The 16,650-nt window shown below is 58.2% G+C and overlaps 1 protein-coding gene across 1 annotated transcript in view; it reads left to right on the forward strand.

The window, feature by feature from the left end:
* The window catches only part of DHX35 (DEAH-box helicase 35), a 74,205-nt gene extending 58,323 nt beyond the window's left edge, over positions 1–15,882 (forward strand). The window contains exons 15-22 of the mRNA XM_004612629.2: positions 949–1,044; positions 3,079–3,173; positions 4,778–4,855; positions 6,567–6,696; positions 9,625–9,706; positions 11,561–11,632; positions 12,459–12,570; positions 14,972–15,882. Coding sequence (XP_004612686.1) covers positions 949–1,044; positions 3,079–3,173; positions 4,778–4,855; positions 6,567–6,696; positions 9,625–9,706; positions 11,561–11,632; positions 12,459–12,570; positions 14,972–15,025 — 719 coding nt within the window. The 3' untranslated portion in view covers positions 15,026–15,882. The remainder of the gene's footprint in view (positions 1–948; positions 1,045–3,078; positions 3,174–4,777; positions 4,856–6,566; positions 6,697–9,624; positions 9,707–11,560; positions 11,633–12,458; positions 12,571–14,971) is intronic.
* The last annotated feature ends 768 nt before the right edge of the window (positions 15,883–16,650 follow it).

Genomic DNA, 16,650 nt, shown 5'->3' on the forward strand with positions numbered 1-16,650 from the left:
TGAGACACTGTGATTTACAAAGTTGTTCATAATAGAGTTGTTTCAGGCATGTAGTATTCTAACATCAGTCCCACCGATCCCACAAGTGTCCTTTTCCCTCCACAAATACACCCAGGTTCCCTCCTACACCCCAACATGTCCCCTTGGCAATCATGCAATAAATTTATTTCGTATTACTCGGTCCAGTAAAACTTAAAGGAATGGCAAATAGAATTATCAGGAAATAAATTAATAAAAGTCAGTGATGATTAACTGCTACATTTTTAGCCTTTCTTAATCTGGTAGAGGACAACCATATGTACCCCCAAAGTAGATTTTTCTTCCCTTTGTTGGCGCAGGGGGGTGGGGGCAAGTGGGCTCACTTGACTCACTCCCAGCTCTGCACTCAGGGCTCACCCCTGGTGGGGTTGGGCGACCATATGGGATGCCAGGGATTGAACCTGGGTCAGCTGCATGCCGGGCAAATGCCTTACCTGTTATACTATTTTCTCTCCTCCAGCCCTTAACATTCGTGTTTTTTTTTTTCTTTTTGGGTCACACCCAGCCATGCACAAGGGTTAATCCTGGCTCTGCACTCAGGAATTACTCCTGGCGGTGCTCAGGGGACCATATGGGATGCTGGGAATCGAACTTGGGTCAGCCGCGTGCAAGGCAAATGCCCTGCCCTCTGTGCTATTGCTCCAGCCCCAGCATTCGTGTTTTTTTTTTTAAAGTTTTTAATTTACTGCTATGCTGGGGCTTGAACCCAGAGCTTCACACAAGCCAGGCAAGTGCGTTACTGCTGCCTGTGTCCCGAGGCCTCTCTCCTGTGTGAGGCTGACCGTGGACGGGATGATTCATTTGTGAATGCCTTGTCTTCTTTTTCGAAGCATGCATCATCCAGTGTTCTTTCAGCACCCGTGCGAGCGCGACGGTGCATGCTTCTGACTCTCGTTATTCTCGTGGCAGGTTTGGACAAAGACTGTCGCCTAACCGAACCTCTTGGCATGCGAATAGCAGAATTTCCTCTGAACCCCATGTTTGCGAAGATGCTGCTTGAATCAGGTGGGTGGGGATCTCAGTTCCCACAGATTGTATTTGCTCCGTGGAGTTATTTCCCCAAATCCTGTGCTGCCTGGGGAAGGCGGTCTGATAGATACGGAGTCGCAAAGGAGCTTTCCGTGAAACAAACACTGGCTCAGGGTGTGTTGCTAACTTTGATTCAGAGTTTGTCATCATTAGTTACTCACTTAGCTCTTTGGGTTGTTTTCTATGAACCTAGTAGTGACTTTTGATTGATATTTTTTCCCATAGGAAACGTGTTTATTTTGGGGTGGGGAATGTGATTTTACATATATCTTCCTAGTGTGACCATCCTTACGTATACAGTTCTGTGACACTAAGTGTGCATTCACATCACTGTTCAGCCATTACTGCCACCGCCACCCCCCCCCCCCACAGCCTTGCCTTTTCTTCAAGCTGATGTTCTGTCCCCATTCCCTCATCTCTCCCCATGTCCCTCCAGGCACCTATCTGCTTTTTGTCTCTGACTTTGGCTCTTCTTGGGAGCCTCCAGGAAGATCCACGTAATAGATTTCCTTCTGCGACTGCCTGACTTCCACCAGGTGTGGGTCACCCACCCATAGCCAGGTCAGAGCCTCCTCCCAGCAGCCCAGGGCTCCAGGCGCCTGTCCTTTGGCTCTTGTGAACAGTGGGACAGAACTATTAGTGTATAAGAGTCTGCTCAAGTCCTTGCTCTTCTTTTCCATGGGCATACACACGGGGTGGAATCTTAGGTTCGTTTTCTTTTTTAAAAAAAAAATTATTAATTTTGTATTTTGGGTCACACCCAGCGATGCTCAGGAGTTACTCCTGGCTCTACTCCTGGAACTCTCAGGAATTACTCCTGGAGGTGCGTGGGAGACCATATGGGATGCTGGGAATCAAACCCAGGTCAGCCACGTGCAAGGCAAACGTCCTGTCTGCTGTACTATCACTCTGGCCCGTAGGATCATTTTTTTTTTTTTTTTTTTTGCTTTTTGGGTCACACCCAGCGATGCTCAGGGGTTACTCCTGGCTCTGCACCCAGGAATTACTCCTGGCGGTGCTTGGGGGACCACATGGGATGCCGGGGATCGAACCCGGGTCGGCCGCGTGCAAGGCAAACGCCCTACCCGCTGTGCTATCGCTCCGGCCCCCCGTAGGATCATTTTAAGGTGAACTTTTGGAGGGGTTCTTAGACCAGTTTTCCATAGTGACTGTTCAGTTCTGTAAGTGTCACCACCAGTACACAAGGGTTTCAGCTTCTCTGATACTTGGAGGGTTTTTTGTTTTGTTTTTTTGGTCAGGAGAGAGGGGGGAATTGGAGCCGTCCCTGGTGGTGCTCAGGAGACGGTATGTGGCACCAAGGAATGGACTGGGCCAGGCTGCATGTCAGACAAGTGCCTCACTCCCCGAACTGTCTCTCTCACCCCCGCTTTCAGATTTTTGTGAGGACTGGGACTAGGAGGAAAGTATCCTTGGAAGGTAAAATCATCTAGAGAAGGGTGTGTGTGGGTCCCATCCTTGTAAAGGAAGTGTTGTATTTATTTTTTTTTAAATGCTTTTTATCTACTTGTATATGAACTGGCAGTCCACAAAGGGATGTTTTACGGAAACTGATGCAAATGAGCTGCCATCGTATTTCGGAACACCTGGAAGGCCATTGCCTGTCGCTGAGGAACGGGACCCGGGTGGGGGCTCTCGGGCAGCTGCAGGAGCCTGCTGGGCAGCGCCTCCCCTGGTGCTCCCTGGCTGCTGCCCCCGGGGTGGGGGGGGTTCCCAGGCCCAGAGTGTGGCTCCGGGCGCAAGGCTGCGGCTTTGCCAGGTGGGCCAGGTGAGCGCCCACACACAAGCCGGAGCAGGTGTGAGGCCGATGGTATGACCAGCTGTCGGACGGAGCGGCCGCCCCGCTCTGAGTCCGTGCACATTTCCCCCGGTCTGGACCACGCAGCCGACACCCCTTGAGTTAGGGTGACGTAGATCCGGAGCATCGCCCTCACCGAGATGCTAACCCACGGGCCGAGTCTTGGCTGCTCACGGGCGCTTGTTGTTTCCTAGGAACTTTCGGCTGCTCGCAGGAAATCCTGAGCATCGCTGCCATGATGCAGATCCAGAACGTCTTTGTGATCCCCTCCAACCAGAAGACTCAGGCAGTGAGTCCCGCGTCCCAGAGGGCTTCGGGCTTTCCTCGTTCAGCCCCTGGGCCTGGCTGGGCAGAGCTTGAGCGAGCAGGTGCCCAGTACAGCTTCTCAGCTCTCTCTGTTAGAGGTGGAGGCGCCCGAGGGCTCTGTCGCTCCTTCCGGGTTGCACAGCCGGAGTTGGGCAGGCGGTGCCGAGCCGCCCGTCTCAGCCCTCACCCGGCCCACTCTCCAGTGCGGGAGGTTGTCCTTCAGGTGCCCTGGGAATATTGGTGACATATGGGAGCCCAGGGCCCTGCTGGAGTCAGTGGAGTTGGTGCCCAGACCTGCAGGCGGCCCAGCATCAGGGACAGCTGAGAGAGCAGATGCTGGGAAGACAGAGGGGATGGTGCGGCCTTGGGGAGCACTGCACAGGGCAAGGCGGGGCATTGGGGAGCACCACACGGGAAGGCACAACATTGGGGAGCATCACACAGGGGACAGTGGGGCATTGGGGAGCACCACACAGGGAAGGCACAATATTGGGGAGCATCTCACGGGAAGGTTCCACATTGGGGAGAACCACACGGGAAGGCGCAGTATCCAGGAGCACCACACAAGTGAAGGCGGGGCATCGGGGAGCACCACACAGGAAGGCAAGGCATTGGGGAGCATGACACAAGAAGACTCGACATTGGGGAACATGACACGGGAAGGCGCGGCATTGGGGAGCACCCCACAGGGAAGTGTGTGGCTTGGCACAGGGCAGCTGGGCCTCTGTCCGTTCCAGGGGGGCAAGTCAGAAGCGACGGTGGCTGTGCAGCAGGGAGAATGCCACCGGCCTGCCCAGTGCCCCGTGCCCTGTGCTGAGGCGGTCCATGCACCCTTGTTTGCTGGCTCGTCTGCTGCCCTGCTGCCTTCTGCCGTGTCTTCCTTCGGACGGGCCAAGCTCATTTCCAGTTTAGCGTCCGCGCTCTCGTGCCGGCCCCGCTGTCCTGTTCCCCTGGCACACCCGGCGCCCTCTTTCCTGTGCATGCAGCTGCTCGGTCGCGTTTGTTGCTTCTCTCCCCGCACTGTCAGACCCCACATTCGAGAGTGGGCCCGGGCCTGTTGCAGGTGCCCCGCCAGGCCAGCGTCGGAGAGGCAGGGACGGGAGGGGGCCCTGGGAGGGAGGAAGGCAGGAAAGTTGTGCGGCATTTGCTGCAAGGAGGAAAGTCCGAAGCCACTAAGTTGGTTTGCAGACTGCCTGTGTGCCCTGTGCGCTGCTCCCTGAGCTCCCGGGAGCAGGTGGCACGCGCGGGGTCTTACAGAAACGGAGCTGGGGAGTCTGGACGGGCAGGGTGGCAGCCCCCTGCTCTCCCGGCGCTTCCTCCCGGGCGGGGGCAGACAGGAGCACTGGGGCAGGAGGCTGGCGAGAGGAGGAGAGAGACCAGAATCTGGCATTTCTCTCCTGCCGCTGGATGGCCCGTTCCCTCCGCAGTCTGGCTAGGGGGCGAGGAAGCAGACGGACGAGGTAACTCCCCGCGGGCTTGCAGGAGCTGGAGCTGGCATGGGCGCTGGCCGGTCCCCGACTCCCGAGGCCGCTGCTGCCCTCCGCGCCGGCGCCTTCCTTCCCGGCTAAGCGTCCTGTCCCTCCCCAGATGCGCGTGCACCGACGGTTCGCGGTGGAGGAGGGGGATCACCTCACCATGCTCAACGTGTACGAAGCCTTCATCAAAGTAAGCGCAGCCTGCCCGCACCGCCCACGTGAAGGGGGTCTTGGCTCGGGGCTTCTGGAAGGTTCAGTTCCTGGCGGGACAGCCGGGAGGCCTGCGCCTTCTCCTGTTAGATTGTGACCTTCCTGCTGGCCCACGGGGAGGGTCCGGGCGCCCCCCTGGGATGGTGTCCTGCTGCTCCTGGCCTGGGGGGCTCCCTGGATGGAGGACTCCCCCCCTTTCCAGCCCGCTCTGCCTGCTCTCTCAGCCTCCTGCTGTTGCTGGCCATGGGCGGGAGCTTCTGGGAGAGCCCAGGGCCCACGGCCACGCTGCTCAGGCCGCTGCACTCACCGCTCGTCCTGAGCCTTAGGAAATGGTCACTTTTGTGGTTCTTTTTTTTTTTTGGCTTTTTGGGTCACACCCGGTGATGCTCAGGGGTTACTCCTGGCTCTGTACTCAGGAATCACTCCTAGCCATGCTTGGGGGACCATATGGGATGCTGGGAATCGAACCCGGGTCAACCGAGTGCAAGGCAAATGCCCTACCCGCTGTGCTATTGCTCCAGCCCCATTTTAGTGGTTCTTAAAGGTCTCCCTTTTGAGGGCAGTAGCACAGCAGAAAGCTGTCACTGGTAATGGCTGAAAGAGAGTGAGGGACGGTGGGAACAATAGAGGGTCTCAGCCTCTTGCATTCATTCCCTGAATACTTTCTCAGAAGAAGAGAAACATCCAACTCTGTTTGATCAGCGATCGTGGGGAGATGTTTTTGAAAAGACGTTTTCTTTGAGCATTTCTTGACCTGTTGTTGAGACGACTAATTATGGGTTAACTGAACGAAATTTATTTTACAAACAGTGCACCCCAATCTGGACTTTGCCCTGCCAGTAGAATGCGGCCTTGGGTCTATATGACACTATTCTGTTCTCTTCGTGGGAATCCCCTGGGATTCACATTGTCTTATCTAACATGCTTTGCTTCCTACCCTAGAATATGATTTCAGAGGTTATCCTTACAGTAATAACTTAATCCAGGGCATAATGACCATGTTCAATCTTCGGGTTTAGTCCCTGACACCGCAGGGGGTTGAGGGGTCGGGGAAGGGAATGTGAGGGTGGGGGAGGGAAATGAAACATTATTGCTAGAAAAGAAATCAAATCATGTGTTATTATAAGTAATAACTTATATACTATATAAGTAATAGTATTTTGCAAATCATTTGAAATTGCTAAGTATGAAATTGCTTGTTGGTAGACAAAAAAAAGAAAAAAGAAAAAAATCAAGGGACCAAAGAGATGATAGGGTACTTATATATAGGGCATTCTCCTTACACGTGGCTGACTCGGGTTTGACCCCAGGCATCCCATAGGGTCCCCCGAGCACTGCTGAGAGTGATCCCTAAGTGCAGAGCCAGGAGTAACCCCTGAGCATCACCGAATGTGGCCACTGCATCAGCCCCCATCGCCCCACCAAGAGCAGGGATCAGCTCACGCGAGCTCTCGGGAGAAGGGCGGTTGGCTGATGCAGAAGCCCCGGGAGGTGTTTCTTTCTGGCATCCGCCTCTCGTGGGTGCTCAGGTCTAGAAAGGGCTCTGTCTCGGGTGTCTCGGTTCGTGCCGGGTGTGAGTGGGGCGCAGCGGGGGCTGGTGACGGGTGCTGCTGGGGGCTGTGCAGGGCCCTGGGGGGAGGGCAGCGGAGGGGAGCAGCCGCCTCAGCCTCCCCCTGTCCGGGTCTCCCCAGCACAGCAAGAGCTCGCAGTGGTGCCAGGAGCATTTCTTGAATTACAAGGGTCTCGTGAGAGCTGCGACCGTGCGAGAACAGCTGAAGAAGCTTCTCATCAAGTTCCAAGTGCCCAGGAACTCCAGCGAAGGTGAGTCTTCGCTCGGCTCTGCCCCGGGCACGCATGCAGGTGCACCCCAGTGCTGCCAGCTGCCCCCTCGGTGTCGCCTGCACGGGTGAAAGCTGCCTGGGAAAGGAGCCGTGTTACCACCCCCCAACACGGACGTCGCTTTTCTTTCTGAGGGCTGTTCTTCCTTTATCAAAATAGCTTAGAAATAGCTGATCGCCCTGGCAACACGGTTAACATCTGCCTCGTACCTTGTGTCATGCATTGCCCATGTCGGATTTGGCAGAGACAGTAGCTTCAGGTGGTGGCTGTTCGTGCCTTTTATATGTGAGTCACACCTAGTTTTGAATCCAGATGTTGGCGAGGCAGGACTGTGTCAGCACTCGAGTCCGGCCCGGCGGGCGGAAGGGACGAGCCCGTGTCAGCCTGGGCTCTTGCTGGTAGCGCTGACGTCCAGGGCCTGAAAACACACGGGAGCTTGTGCCTGGGCATCTCCCACTGTCCCTCCCCGCCTTTGCAGCCGTAGGGTCTGCAGACACTCATCCTCCAGGGCAGGTGACACCAGTCCTTGAGTCCGCTGTTGTCCTTTGAGTCCTGTCCGGTGCCCGGTGCCGCTGCACCTTGGCTCGACCCTGAGTGTCTGACAGACCAGCCCGTGTCCCGAGTATCGCCGCTTGTGGCTTCACTTCATGCTCCACACTGACGTGGCCGTTTTGCCTATTTCACAGATGAGACAACAGCTCAGAGGTGCAGGGTAACTTGCTGCAAGTCACCCAGTGCCAGTGTGGTGGGGTCAGAGCTGGGACGTGGGCGACTTGATGCCAGCGCCTTAGTTTACCTTCACACGCACGACAAGCAGTCAGAGGCAGGTGAAGGCGGAGTCTCACTCCTGGTGCGCGGCTGACGGGAGGGGTGCGGTAGTTTTAGACTAACCAGAGGGTGATGTTTTCTTGGAGGTGGAAGGAGTGCACTGCTTAGCCGTGGGGCCCGAGCGCGGTGCCGATGTGGAGGGAGGGAAGGCGGGAGGCAGAGAGGGAGGGCTGGAGACAAGTGCTTGGAGCAGAGCTCCTGTGAGAGCTCAGGGCATCTTCATGGCTGTGTAGGTTCATGACAGCTCAAACCCGACGCTGTCACTGATGGAAACAGGACACTTCCCAGGGACGCTGACGGGGCACCGGTGACCTGTTGCCCTAATCCTCTTCCTTCTGCGTCTGTGCTGCCTCCCCCGGTTTTCACATCCCCTCGCGCAGAGGAAAAGTTTGGATCGTCCCGATGAGGGAAGTGCAGAACTAAGAAATAAGGCTCTGCCAGGCAGGGCTGGGTTTTGGAGCATCGCAGGTGTTGCAGTAGCTGCGCCCCTCTGCCCCAAACACCAGTTTTCACCCAGTGGAAGTGAAAGTGTCTCCATCAGAGGCACTTTCTGTTCCGCATGGAGATTCCCGGTGGGCACCTAGAGAGAAGGGACTGGGCCTGGCGTCAGATTATGGCTAGAAGCGCAGGTTTGTGATTCATCTGTTCGTGCCCGGGGACAGGAGGGAGAAATATGGAGGTGCAATAGAATACAGACAGATTTTAAAGCTAGGTGATTAAAAACATAGCAAATAGTGAAAATATTTTTAGCAGCACGAGAGAACAACCTAAGAGCTGCACTACAGAATGAGTTTAAGTAACGCTTTAAGAAAATGCACTAGTTTCCAAATACATACATGGGCAAAAGAATAGGCTAGAAAATTCACCCAAAAGGAAATTGGGTAGTAATCAAACAAACATGCAATAAAAGATGAGGTTCCATTTTGCCAACGCATTGCTGGTGAGAAAGCAGTGTGGGGGCTGGAGAGAGCGTGCAGGGATTGAAGTGCTGTCCTGTTTGTGCCTGACCAGCCTTGGTTCCACATGTGGTCCCCCAGACACCACTAGGAGTGATCCTGGACACAGATCACCCCTCCTCCCCCCGCCCCCGAAAACAACAACAACCAAAAACCAAGAATGCAGCATAACTGGTATTCTCACATATATAGTTGGTGGCCTTAAATTTCATACTTTTTTGGAACTTACCCACATATTCTATATCTTTGGGTCTTCATATGTGGTCATTTGAAAGACACCATTACTTTATGCACCACCAACAAAGAGAAAAGATTGCCAATTGTAATGGTAAAGTCTCTTTATTTTATTTAATTTTGGTTTTGGGGCCTCACCTGGCAATGCTCAGGGCTTACTCCTGGCTCTGTACTCAGGGATCACTCCTGGTGGGCCTCAGGGGACCAGAGGGAAGCTACGAATTGGACCCGGGTCAGATGCCTGCAAGGCAAGTCCCTGACCCACTATACTACTGCTCTGACCCCTTCAGTGAGTTTTCAGTATTTTTAAAAAGTGAGTCTTGAATTAACAAAATAGGGTCCAAATGACATTATCCTGTAGTACATTAATTTGGACATTATCTGGTAGAAATCTGTATCTGGGAGGCTGTTGATTCTGGAAAATGTTTAGAAGCACGAATTGGAATGGAATGTCAAAGCCTCATGCTGCAGCTTCTGACCACAGAAATCATTTTTGGGGTGCTGCATCCCCACTTAATGTCTTCCAGAAGCACCGGCATTCCCACAGGATGCCCTCCTGCATCCCTGCCCAGACTGTGACACAGGCCATAGGGTCCAGGTAGGACCCAGCATCTGTCTGGTCATCTGGGTATTACGGGGGCAAAGGAGTCCCAAGGCAGTAGTGGAATAGCCCAGAGTGTTTCCATCGGAGGCAGAGGACGAGCTGCTGGGCCCGGGGGTGAGGGGTGACCACCATGGACGGTGCCAGGCAGGCCTCCAGCCCCAGTGAGCAGGGGCCAGGGCGTGAGGGCTCGCAGCCACGTGCAGTGAGGCAGGGCTGGGTCCCGTGTGTGCTGGCCTGGTCCAGGGCAGGAGGAGACGTGTCCTCTTTCTGCTTACGGCCCCCGTGCAGGTGACCCGGATCCTGTCCTGAGGTGCATCGTGGCAGGATTCTTTGCCAACGCGGCGAGGTTTCATTCTACAGGAGCTTACAGGTAACTTGATGCTGTCGGAAATCCTAAGAAATGGGCCCGAACTCTAGAGAAAGTTGATGTGCAAGGATTGCCAAGAAATGAAAAGAAACTGTTACTCTTCACGTATACCAGGCTTTCTTCTGAAAGTTGGTTGGGGTGGTTAGTCTATGGATGTAAGCAACATACTTTCCTGGACACGCGCCTCAATTATTTAGCACATCCACATGCTACAGAATGGGGTGACGGGCTGGAGTGATAGCACAGTCGGTAGAACATTTGCCTTGCACACGGCCCAACCGGGTTCAATTCCCAGCATCCCATGTGGTCCCCTGAGCACCACCAGGAGTGATTCCGGAGTGCAGAGCCAGGAGTAACCCCTGTGCATTGCCGGGGGTGACCCAAAAAAAGTCTGGGGTGACAGTGGCAGGCCAGGAGAGCGAGGTCATTCCAGCTCCCTGAGGACAGAATTAGGAGGTGATGGTGCGAGGGGAGTGGCTCGCGCCCTGGGTGAGTCTTTGAGCCCCCCGATCTGCAGGACCAGAGCCACAGCGTTCATGGACACCTGGGGGCCTCATGCCTGTCCCTCAGGTTCTGAGCCGCCTCTTGCCCACGATGTCCGCTGGTTTCCTCGGATGGTTTTCTAGGCTGGAGACACGGCCAGCCCAGCGATGCCTTCCACGTAGGAAAAGAAAGTAAAGCCAGCCACGGCCCACCCTTCTTCTCTCCACATGGGAGCCTTCCAGGTCTTAGCCCGGCTCCTTGAGTCTTCTTTGTCTCGACTCACTCTGGCCTTGCGGCTTCCCTGGGGTATTTGAAGTACAGGGGTCGTGCGTGTCTGCCCGTGGCGAGGGAGCAGCCTTTCTTCTGGGAAGAAAGAAGACTTTCTTCCCAGCTCTTTGGGTTTCCGCATCTGCGATCTTGCCTTTCATTCTCCTCCGCTCAGACACACTCCTGGCCTGTCCCCGAGGCCCGCCTGATGGTCCTGGACTGGGCACGGCCTCGTTAACAAGTCCAGAATTGTGTGGAGCTTTTTTTTTAGGGTCACACCCGGCGATGGTTAGTCCTGGCTCTGCACTCAGGAATCACCCCTGGTGGTGCTCAGGAAACCATACGGGACGCTGGGAATCAAACCCAGGTTGGCCGTGTGCAAGACAAATGTCCTACCTGCTATGCTATCGCTCCAGCCCCAGTGTGGAGCTTTTTAAACTTTCCGGCCCTGGGGTCTCCTGTGCAGTACCCCTGCGGCTGACTGGCCCTGAGAAGTGTCTACAGTCTCCCTTAGTGTGCCCTCGTGCCGCAGGGCTCTGTAACCTGCAGCATGATTCTGCGGCTCACCGGTGGTGCTCCCGCAGAGAGCCGCCCGCACCTGAGGCGGCCCTGGAGGCCTGTGGTCTCCCCCCCCCCATCAGCGCCCCCGTGGTGTTTCTGTGCGGTGACCCCCATTCTCCTCGAGGGCCTTCCTGAGCGGAGTCTCGGCCCTCAGACATCGTCTGTCAGTGCCCTCACCATTGCAGACGGTGCCCATCTGCCCACACGCGTGTTAGGAGGGCCCGGGCGCCCACCAGGCATGCCCTGGTCGCGGTCTGGATGGCGCCTCCCCGTGGCTGTGTGGACGGAGAGCCCGGGGGCTGCAGGCCCTCGGGGCAGGTGATGGAGCCCAGTTGGGACCGTTCCCGCCCCGAGAGCCTCTCTCTCTCCTGTTCCCCTCGGTCTGTGGCAGTGACTCGCGTCGTTTCTGTACTCGGGAAACGTTTCCGGGGACCGTGCCCGCAGGAGAGCCATGTTGTGTGGCCGCCAGGTTCGGTCTTGGTTTCCGAGGGAGGGAGCGTGTGGTCCCCTGTGGGGGTCAGTGACGCTGTCCCTCTGTTCCCCAAGGACCATCCGTGACGACCACGAGCTGCACATCCACCCGGCCTCCGTCCTCTACGCCGAGAAGCCCCCTCGCTGGTAAGCCCCCTCGCCCCCGTTCCCGCCTGTGTGAGGCCGAGTCACCCAGCATCCCTCTAACCCTCTCTTCTCTGCTCACTCTCACCCCAGCCACAAGCGGCAAACACCCAGCTTACCCAGGCTGCCGCCTGGCTGACAGACATGCGGAGCGCGTGTCCACCTTGGGAGGCTTGTGTCCCCCGGAGAATCAGAGCTGGCCTTGGGCGGGGGCGCGGCCTTGCTCCAGACTGGGACCCCCGAGTGCGGGAGGACGGGTCCAGGTGGGGAGCGGGCCGGGAGCTGCCGTGAGGGGAGGGGCCCAGGGTCTCAGGGCGGGAGGACCCTGGCGAGACTGGGTGGGGCTGAGTCGAGGGTCCACACAGACCCCTTTTGGGTTTTGTTTCTTTTTTTTTGTTCTGTTCCAGGCAGTAACTAGGGCCTCCTCTTAGCTTGGTGCTTGCAGGGTGGGGCTGGGGGTTTCTCCTGGCAGTGCCGGGCGCGGGGCGGGGTTGGCCACCGGGAAGTGCCAGGGTCCGACTGGTTCTCCTCCACGCAGTGTGCTGGCTGCTGCCCGGTGAGCTTTCTCTCCAGCCCCCAGCGAGGCATTTTGGTAGACTACATTCATGTCTCTTCGCTTTGATTACTTAAAAGATAGGGCTTGTATTTTTGTCTTTCAAAAAAGTCCCCCTCTCCCTGCTCATCAGTGATGGTGAGCACTTTTTCATGAGCCCGTTAGCCCTCTGCTGGTCTTCCTCGGCGGGCCCCCAGGGAGAGACTCTGGGTGCTCAGCGGCGGCTGTCCGCCCTGCACCCACGCAGGAGCGTAGCGCGCGCTTCTCTCCCTGCAGGGTCATCTACAACGAGGTCATCCAGACCTCCAAGTATTACATGCGGGACGTGACCGCCGTCGAGTCCGCGTGGCTGCTGGAGCTGGCGCCGCACTTCTACCAGCAGGGCACGGTAGGAGCGAGCGCCGTCTGCCCCGGGCCGCCGGCTTCCTGCGCCTCCGTGTTCCCGGAGCTCCCGTGTCTCCTCAGTGCAGACCCTGAGTTAGGCCCCCTCCACTGTGCGGGGGAGGGGGGTCAGACCATCGCGCACCCCCTGGTCGGTGTGAGCGCGCCGGGTTGTCCGTGGGTAGCCGGCATTTGCACCGCGTGCCACCCGTGGTGCTCCGCCAGCAGCACGCGTTCCTGGTGAACACAGAGCACTGGGGACTGAGCCCCCCTGACGCAGAGCCAACACAGCGTGTGGTTGGCCCTCCGGCCCCCCTGCTCTTGCAGACCGGACGTCCCCAGCACCTCCGCCCTGTCACCGGCGCAGGAGGAAGGCGCCTATGCTCCCCGCACGTGGCCCAGGGCACCCGCTTTCCTGCGGGAGGGCCCGGGGCAGTTTCCTCCTGTTCGTGTTCGTGAGAACTGGCCCCCGTGCTGCGAAACGCACAGAAACATTCACGGGAACCCAAACTCTGCCCTGACATCCCGGCCGGCTCTCAGCCCTGGAGGCTGCACGCACCTTCCTCCCTCCTGTTCTCTCTCTGTCCCTCTCTCCGTTCCCCTCTCCCTTCTTCCCTTTCTCCCCTCTCTCCCTCCCTCTCACCCTTCCTCCCTCCCTTCCTCCCTTCCTCCCTCTCTACCTCTCTCTCTTCCCCCTCTCTCCTCTCCCCTCTCCCTCTCTCCTCTTCTTCTCTCTCCCTCTCTCCTCCCTTTCTCTCTCTCTCTCTCTCCTCTCTTTCTCTCTTACCCACCCCGCTCCTCTCCCTCTCCCTCCCTCTCCCTCTCCCTCTTTCCCTCTCCTGCCCAGCCGCGGCCGTGGTCTGTTCAGCTCCTGTCCACGCCCAAGCCTGAGTCCTGGTGTCCAGCTGGCCTGGGCTGTTTCTCTCCCCCTGGTCCTGGGCTTGGACTCAGTTGCTTGAGGGGTTTGCCCCGGAGGGAAGCCCAGGCCCGGGCTGTGCTGGCTGTGTTGAAACCATGGTTCGCAGTGACCCTGGACTTGGGGTTCCTCGTTCTCCTGGATGCCAGGTTCCCCCTGTCGCCCGCTGTGCCCGCCACCGCCCACCTGGGGCCGTGGGCGTCTGTGTCCCGCTGGCAGCATCCGGGAAGCGCCTTCTCCCCCTCCTCACTCAGCCCAGCCAGGGTGAACTGAGTGCCGTGCGGCCACACTCAGAGACCACGAGAACCTTCTGGAAGAGACACTCGAGAAGGGGAGAGGTTGGCATGGTCGCCGGGCGCCGTTGAGGACAGGACGGACACGGGGAAGTCCCCCTGCAGGGGTCCTGGACGCTTTGGACTCAGAACAGAGCCGAAACTGTCAGATACTCAGCCCCAGACGACAGACACTCAGGCCAAGCCCCGGGTGCGAGAGCAGAGAACAGGCAGCCCCCAGGGTCAGGGACGGCTGCAGCCCCGCTGGCTGCTTCCCTCCGAGGGCCGGGCTGGGGCGCCCAGCTTCACTCTGGCCCAGGGGGTAGAAACCGCCCGTGTTTGCCCCCCCCCACGCCCCGCCCCAGGGCTGCCGTCAGCTTGCAGGCGGAGAGCGGGTCGATCTGGGGCCTCGCGTCCCTCCGGCCCCTGCGGAACTTTCCATGGCCGTGCGCCCTCTCGGGCCAGAGGAGGCTCAGCTGTGTTTACACTCAGCATTCTTCCCTGAGAGGACGCCAAAAATGGTCCCTCTGGCCCCGTGACATCACCTCCCTCTTCCCAGCCAGGACTGGGGGTGGCGGGCCTCAGCTGCCAGGGTCACGCGAGGGGACGGGCAGGGATGGTGCAGGCCTGACCTCCCCAGGGTCACACGAGGGGACGGGCAGGGACGGTGCAGGCCTGACCTCCCCGGGGTCACACGAGGGGACAGGCAGGGACGGTGCAGGCCTGACCTCCCCGGGGTCACACGAGGGGACGGGCAGGGACGGTGCAGGCCTGACCTCCCCGGGGTCACACGAGGGGACGGGCAGGGAGGTGCAGGCCTGACCCCGAGGAGCCCAGGTCACTCGAGGGGACGGGCAGGGAGGTGTAGGCCTGACCCCAAGGAGCCCAGGTCACGAGAGGGGATGGGCAGGGAGGTGTAGGCCTGACCCCAAGGAGCCCAGGTCACTCGAGGGGACGGACAGGGACTTGTTGCCCGTGGAAGCTCCCCGAGCCCGTCCCCTGAGCCCGTCTGGCCTTGGTGCTGTCCTGTGAGCTGAGTCCCTAGGGGCCAGTACCAGGTGTCAGTCGGGTCACCTTGGCCTTTCCCCCCAGACCCCTCCCCTAGGCGTGTGGTTCGCTGCGGAAGGGTTTGGGGTGGGCGCCGGTGCTGTTTGCGGAGGGTCGATGCCGAGACCGGCCCGGCTGCTCACCCCAGTCACACGTTCTCTCTTCTCTTCCAGCACCTGTCCCTGAAGGCGAAAAGGGCCAAACTGCAGGACAGTGAGAGACCCTGACCTCAGCTGCTGGAGCCGCCCGCCCACCCGGCCCCTTCAAGGGCTCCTTCCCGCCCGGGGTCCCGGAGGGTGCGCGCCTGTCCGGGTGGGGCCTGGCGGGGCTGTGCCGCCTGCTGCTCAGCTGCTCGTCCGTCCCACGCGCCTCTCCCTGACCCTGCGCTGCGGGCAGCGACGAGAGAGCCACCGCGGGCACCTGCCGGGCTGGGGCAGGGCTGGCCGGGTGACCCGAGGCTCGATGGCGGGTGGGAGCACGCATGTGCCCACCGCGGCCCAGACCCCGGCGCCCCCCAGCCTTCTCCCTGCTGTCCGTGTCACTGTTTCTCTGGCGGGCGTTGGTGACCCCCGCCAGGGTCCTGTTCCTCGTTAGCAATAAGGAGTTTTCTATCCCCAAGTGGCTTAGCTTTCTCCACGGCGGGACCCAGTCCCGATGCCACCAGCCGAGCACCGGGGCGGCCCCCAGCTCTTAGCACAGCCCCCAGGCGGGGCCCGCCGCAGTGCAGCCTGGGAACACGGCTCATGACCCCTCTTCTGTGTGTCTGCTCGGGTGCCTGTGGCCCCCGGGGCGCCTCTTCCAGCAGGCTCTGGGCCCAGGGCTGCCCCCGGCCACCCGCACCCGCTGCATCTTTGCTGAGGTGATGTTCAAGTCCCAGCCCTGACCGGTGCGGGCCCCCCCTCCGTCCCAGTGATGTTTATTTTGAACCCACATAGCTTGAACATTTATTTTTCTACTGATTTGTTTGGACACGCCACTTTTGGCGCCAAACGGGCCCATCATTTTTAATTTCCGTTTTATAAAACTTGTAAATAATAGCGGCAACTTGTCGATAACAGGAAGCCTTTGTACCGGAAGTAAACACGTTCCCTCCCACACTCGGTCTCGCCTTCGTGTTTGCAGGGGGCCTGGGGAGGGCCTGACCGGCCGGGGCAGCTTTCAGGGCCGCCTGCATGGACCCGGGAAGCCCCGCACAGCAAGCCCAGGGGTCCGGATGGCAGCAGGACCTTATCAGCACCAAACGCAGACCCAAGGGTGGCGCCTGCCCTCACTGGGTCTTTCTGCAGAGGGCAGACATGCTTATTTCTTCAAGTAGTCTCTCTCTCTCTCTTTTTGCTTTCTTTCCTTCCTTCCTTTCCCTCCCTCCCTCCCTCCCTCCCTCCCTCCCTCCCTCCCTCCCTCCCTCCCTCCCTTCCTTCCTTCCTTCCTTCCTTCCTTCCTTCCTTCCTTCCTTCCTTCCTTCCTTCCTTCCTTCCTTCCTTCCTTCTTTCCTTCGTTCCTTTCCCTTCCTTCCTTCCTTTCCCTCCCTTCCTTCCTTCCTTCCTTCCTTCCTTCCTTCCTTCCTTCCTTCCTTCCTTCCTTCCTTCCTTCCTTCCTTCCTTCCTTCCTTCCTCCCTCCCTCCCTCCCCCCTCTCCTTCCTTCCTTTCTTCCTTCCTTTCTTTCTTTCTTTCTTTCTTCTTTTCTTTTCTTTCTTTTTCTTTTTCTTTTCTTTTTGCTTATCCCAGGAATGGGACCTAGACTGCACACACACGGGCCAAGTGCTCTACCACTGAGCCATAGTCCCAACCCAGAACTATTTAAGGTCTATGACTGGGGCCACAACTATTTAAAAACTATGGTTGGGACCAGAAC

Source organism: Sorex araneus, chromosome 5, assembly GCF_027595985.1.
Source record: "Sorex araneus isolate mSorAra2 chromosome 5, mSorAra2.pri, whole genome shotgun sequence".
Taxonomy (NCBI): domain Eukaryota; kingdom Metazoa; phylum Chordata; class Mammalia; order Eulipotyphla; family Soricidae; genus Sorex; species Sorex araneus.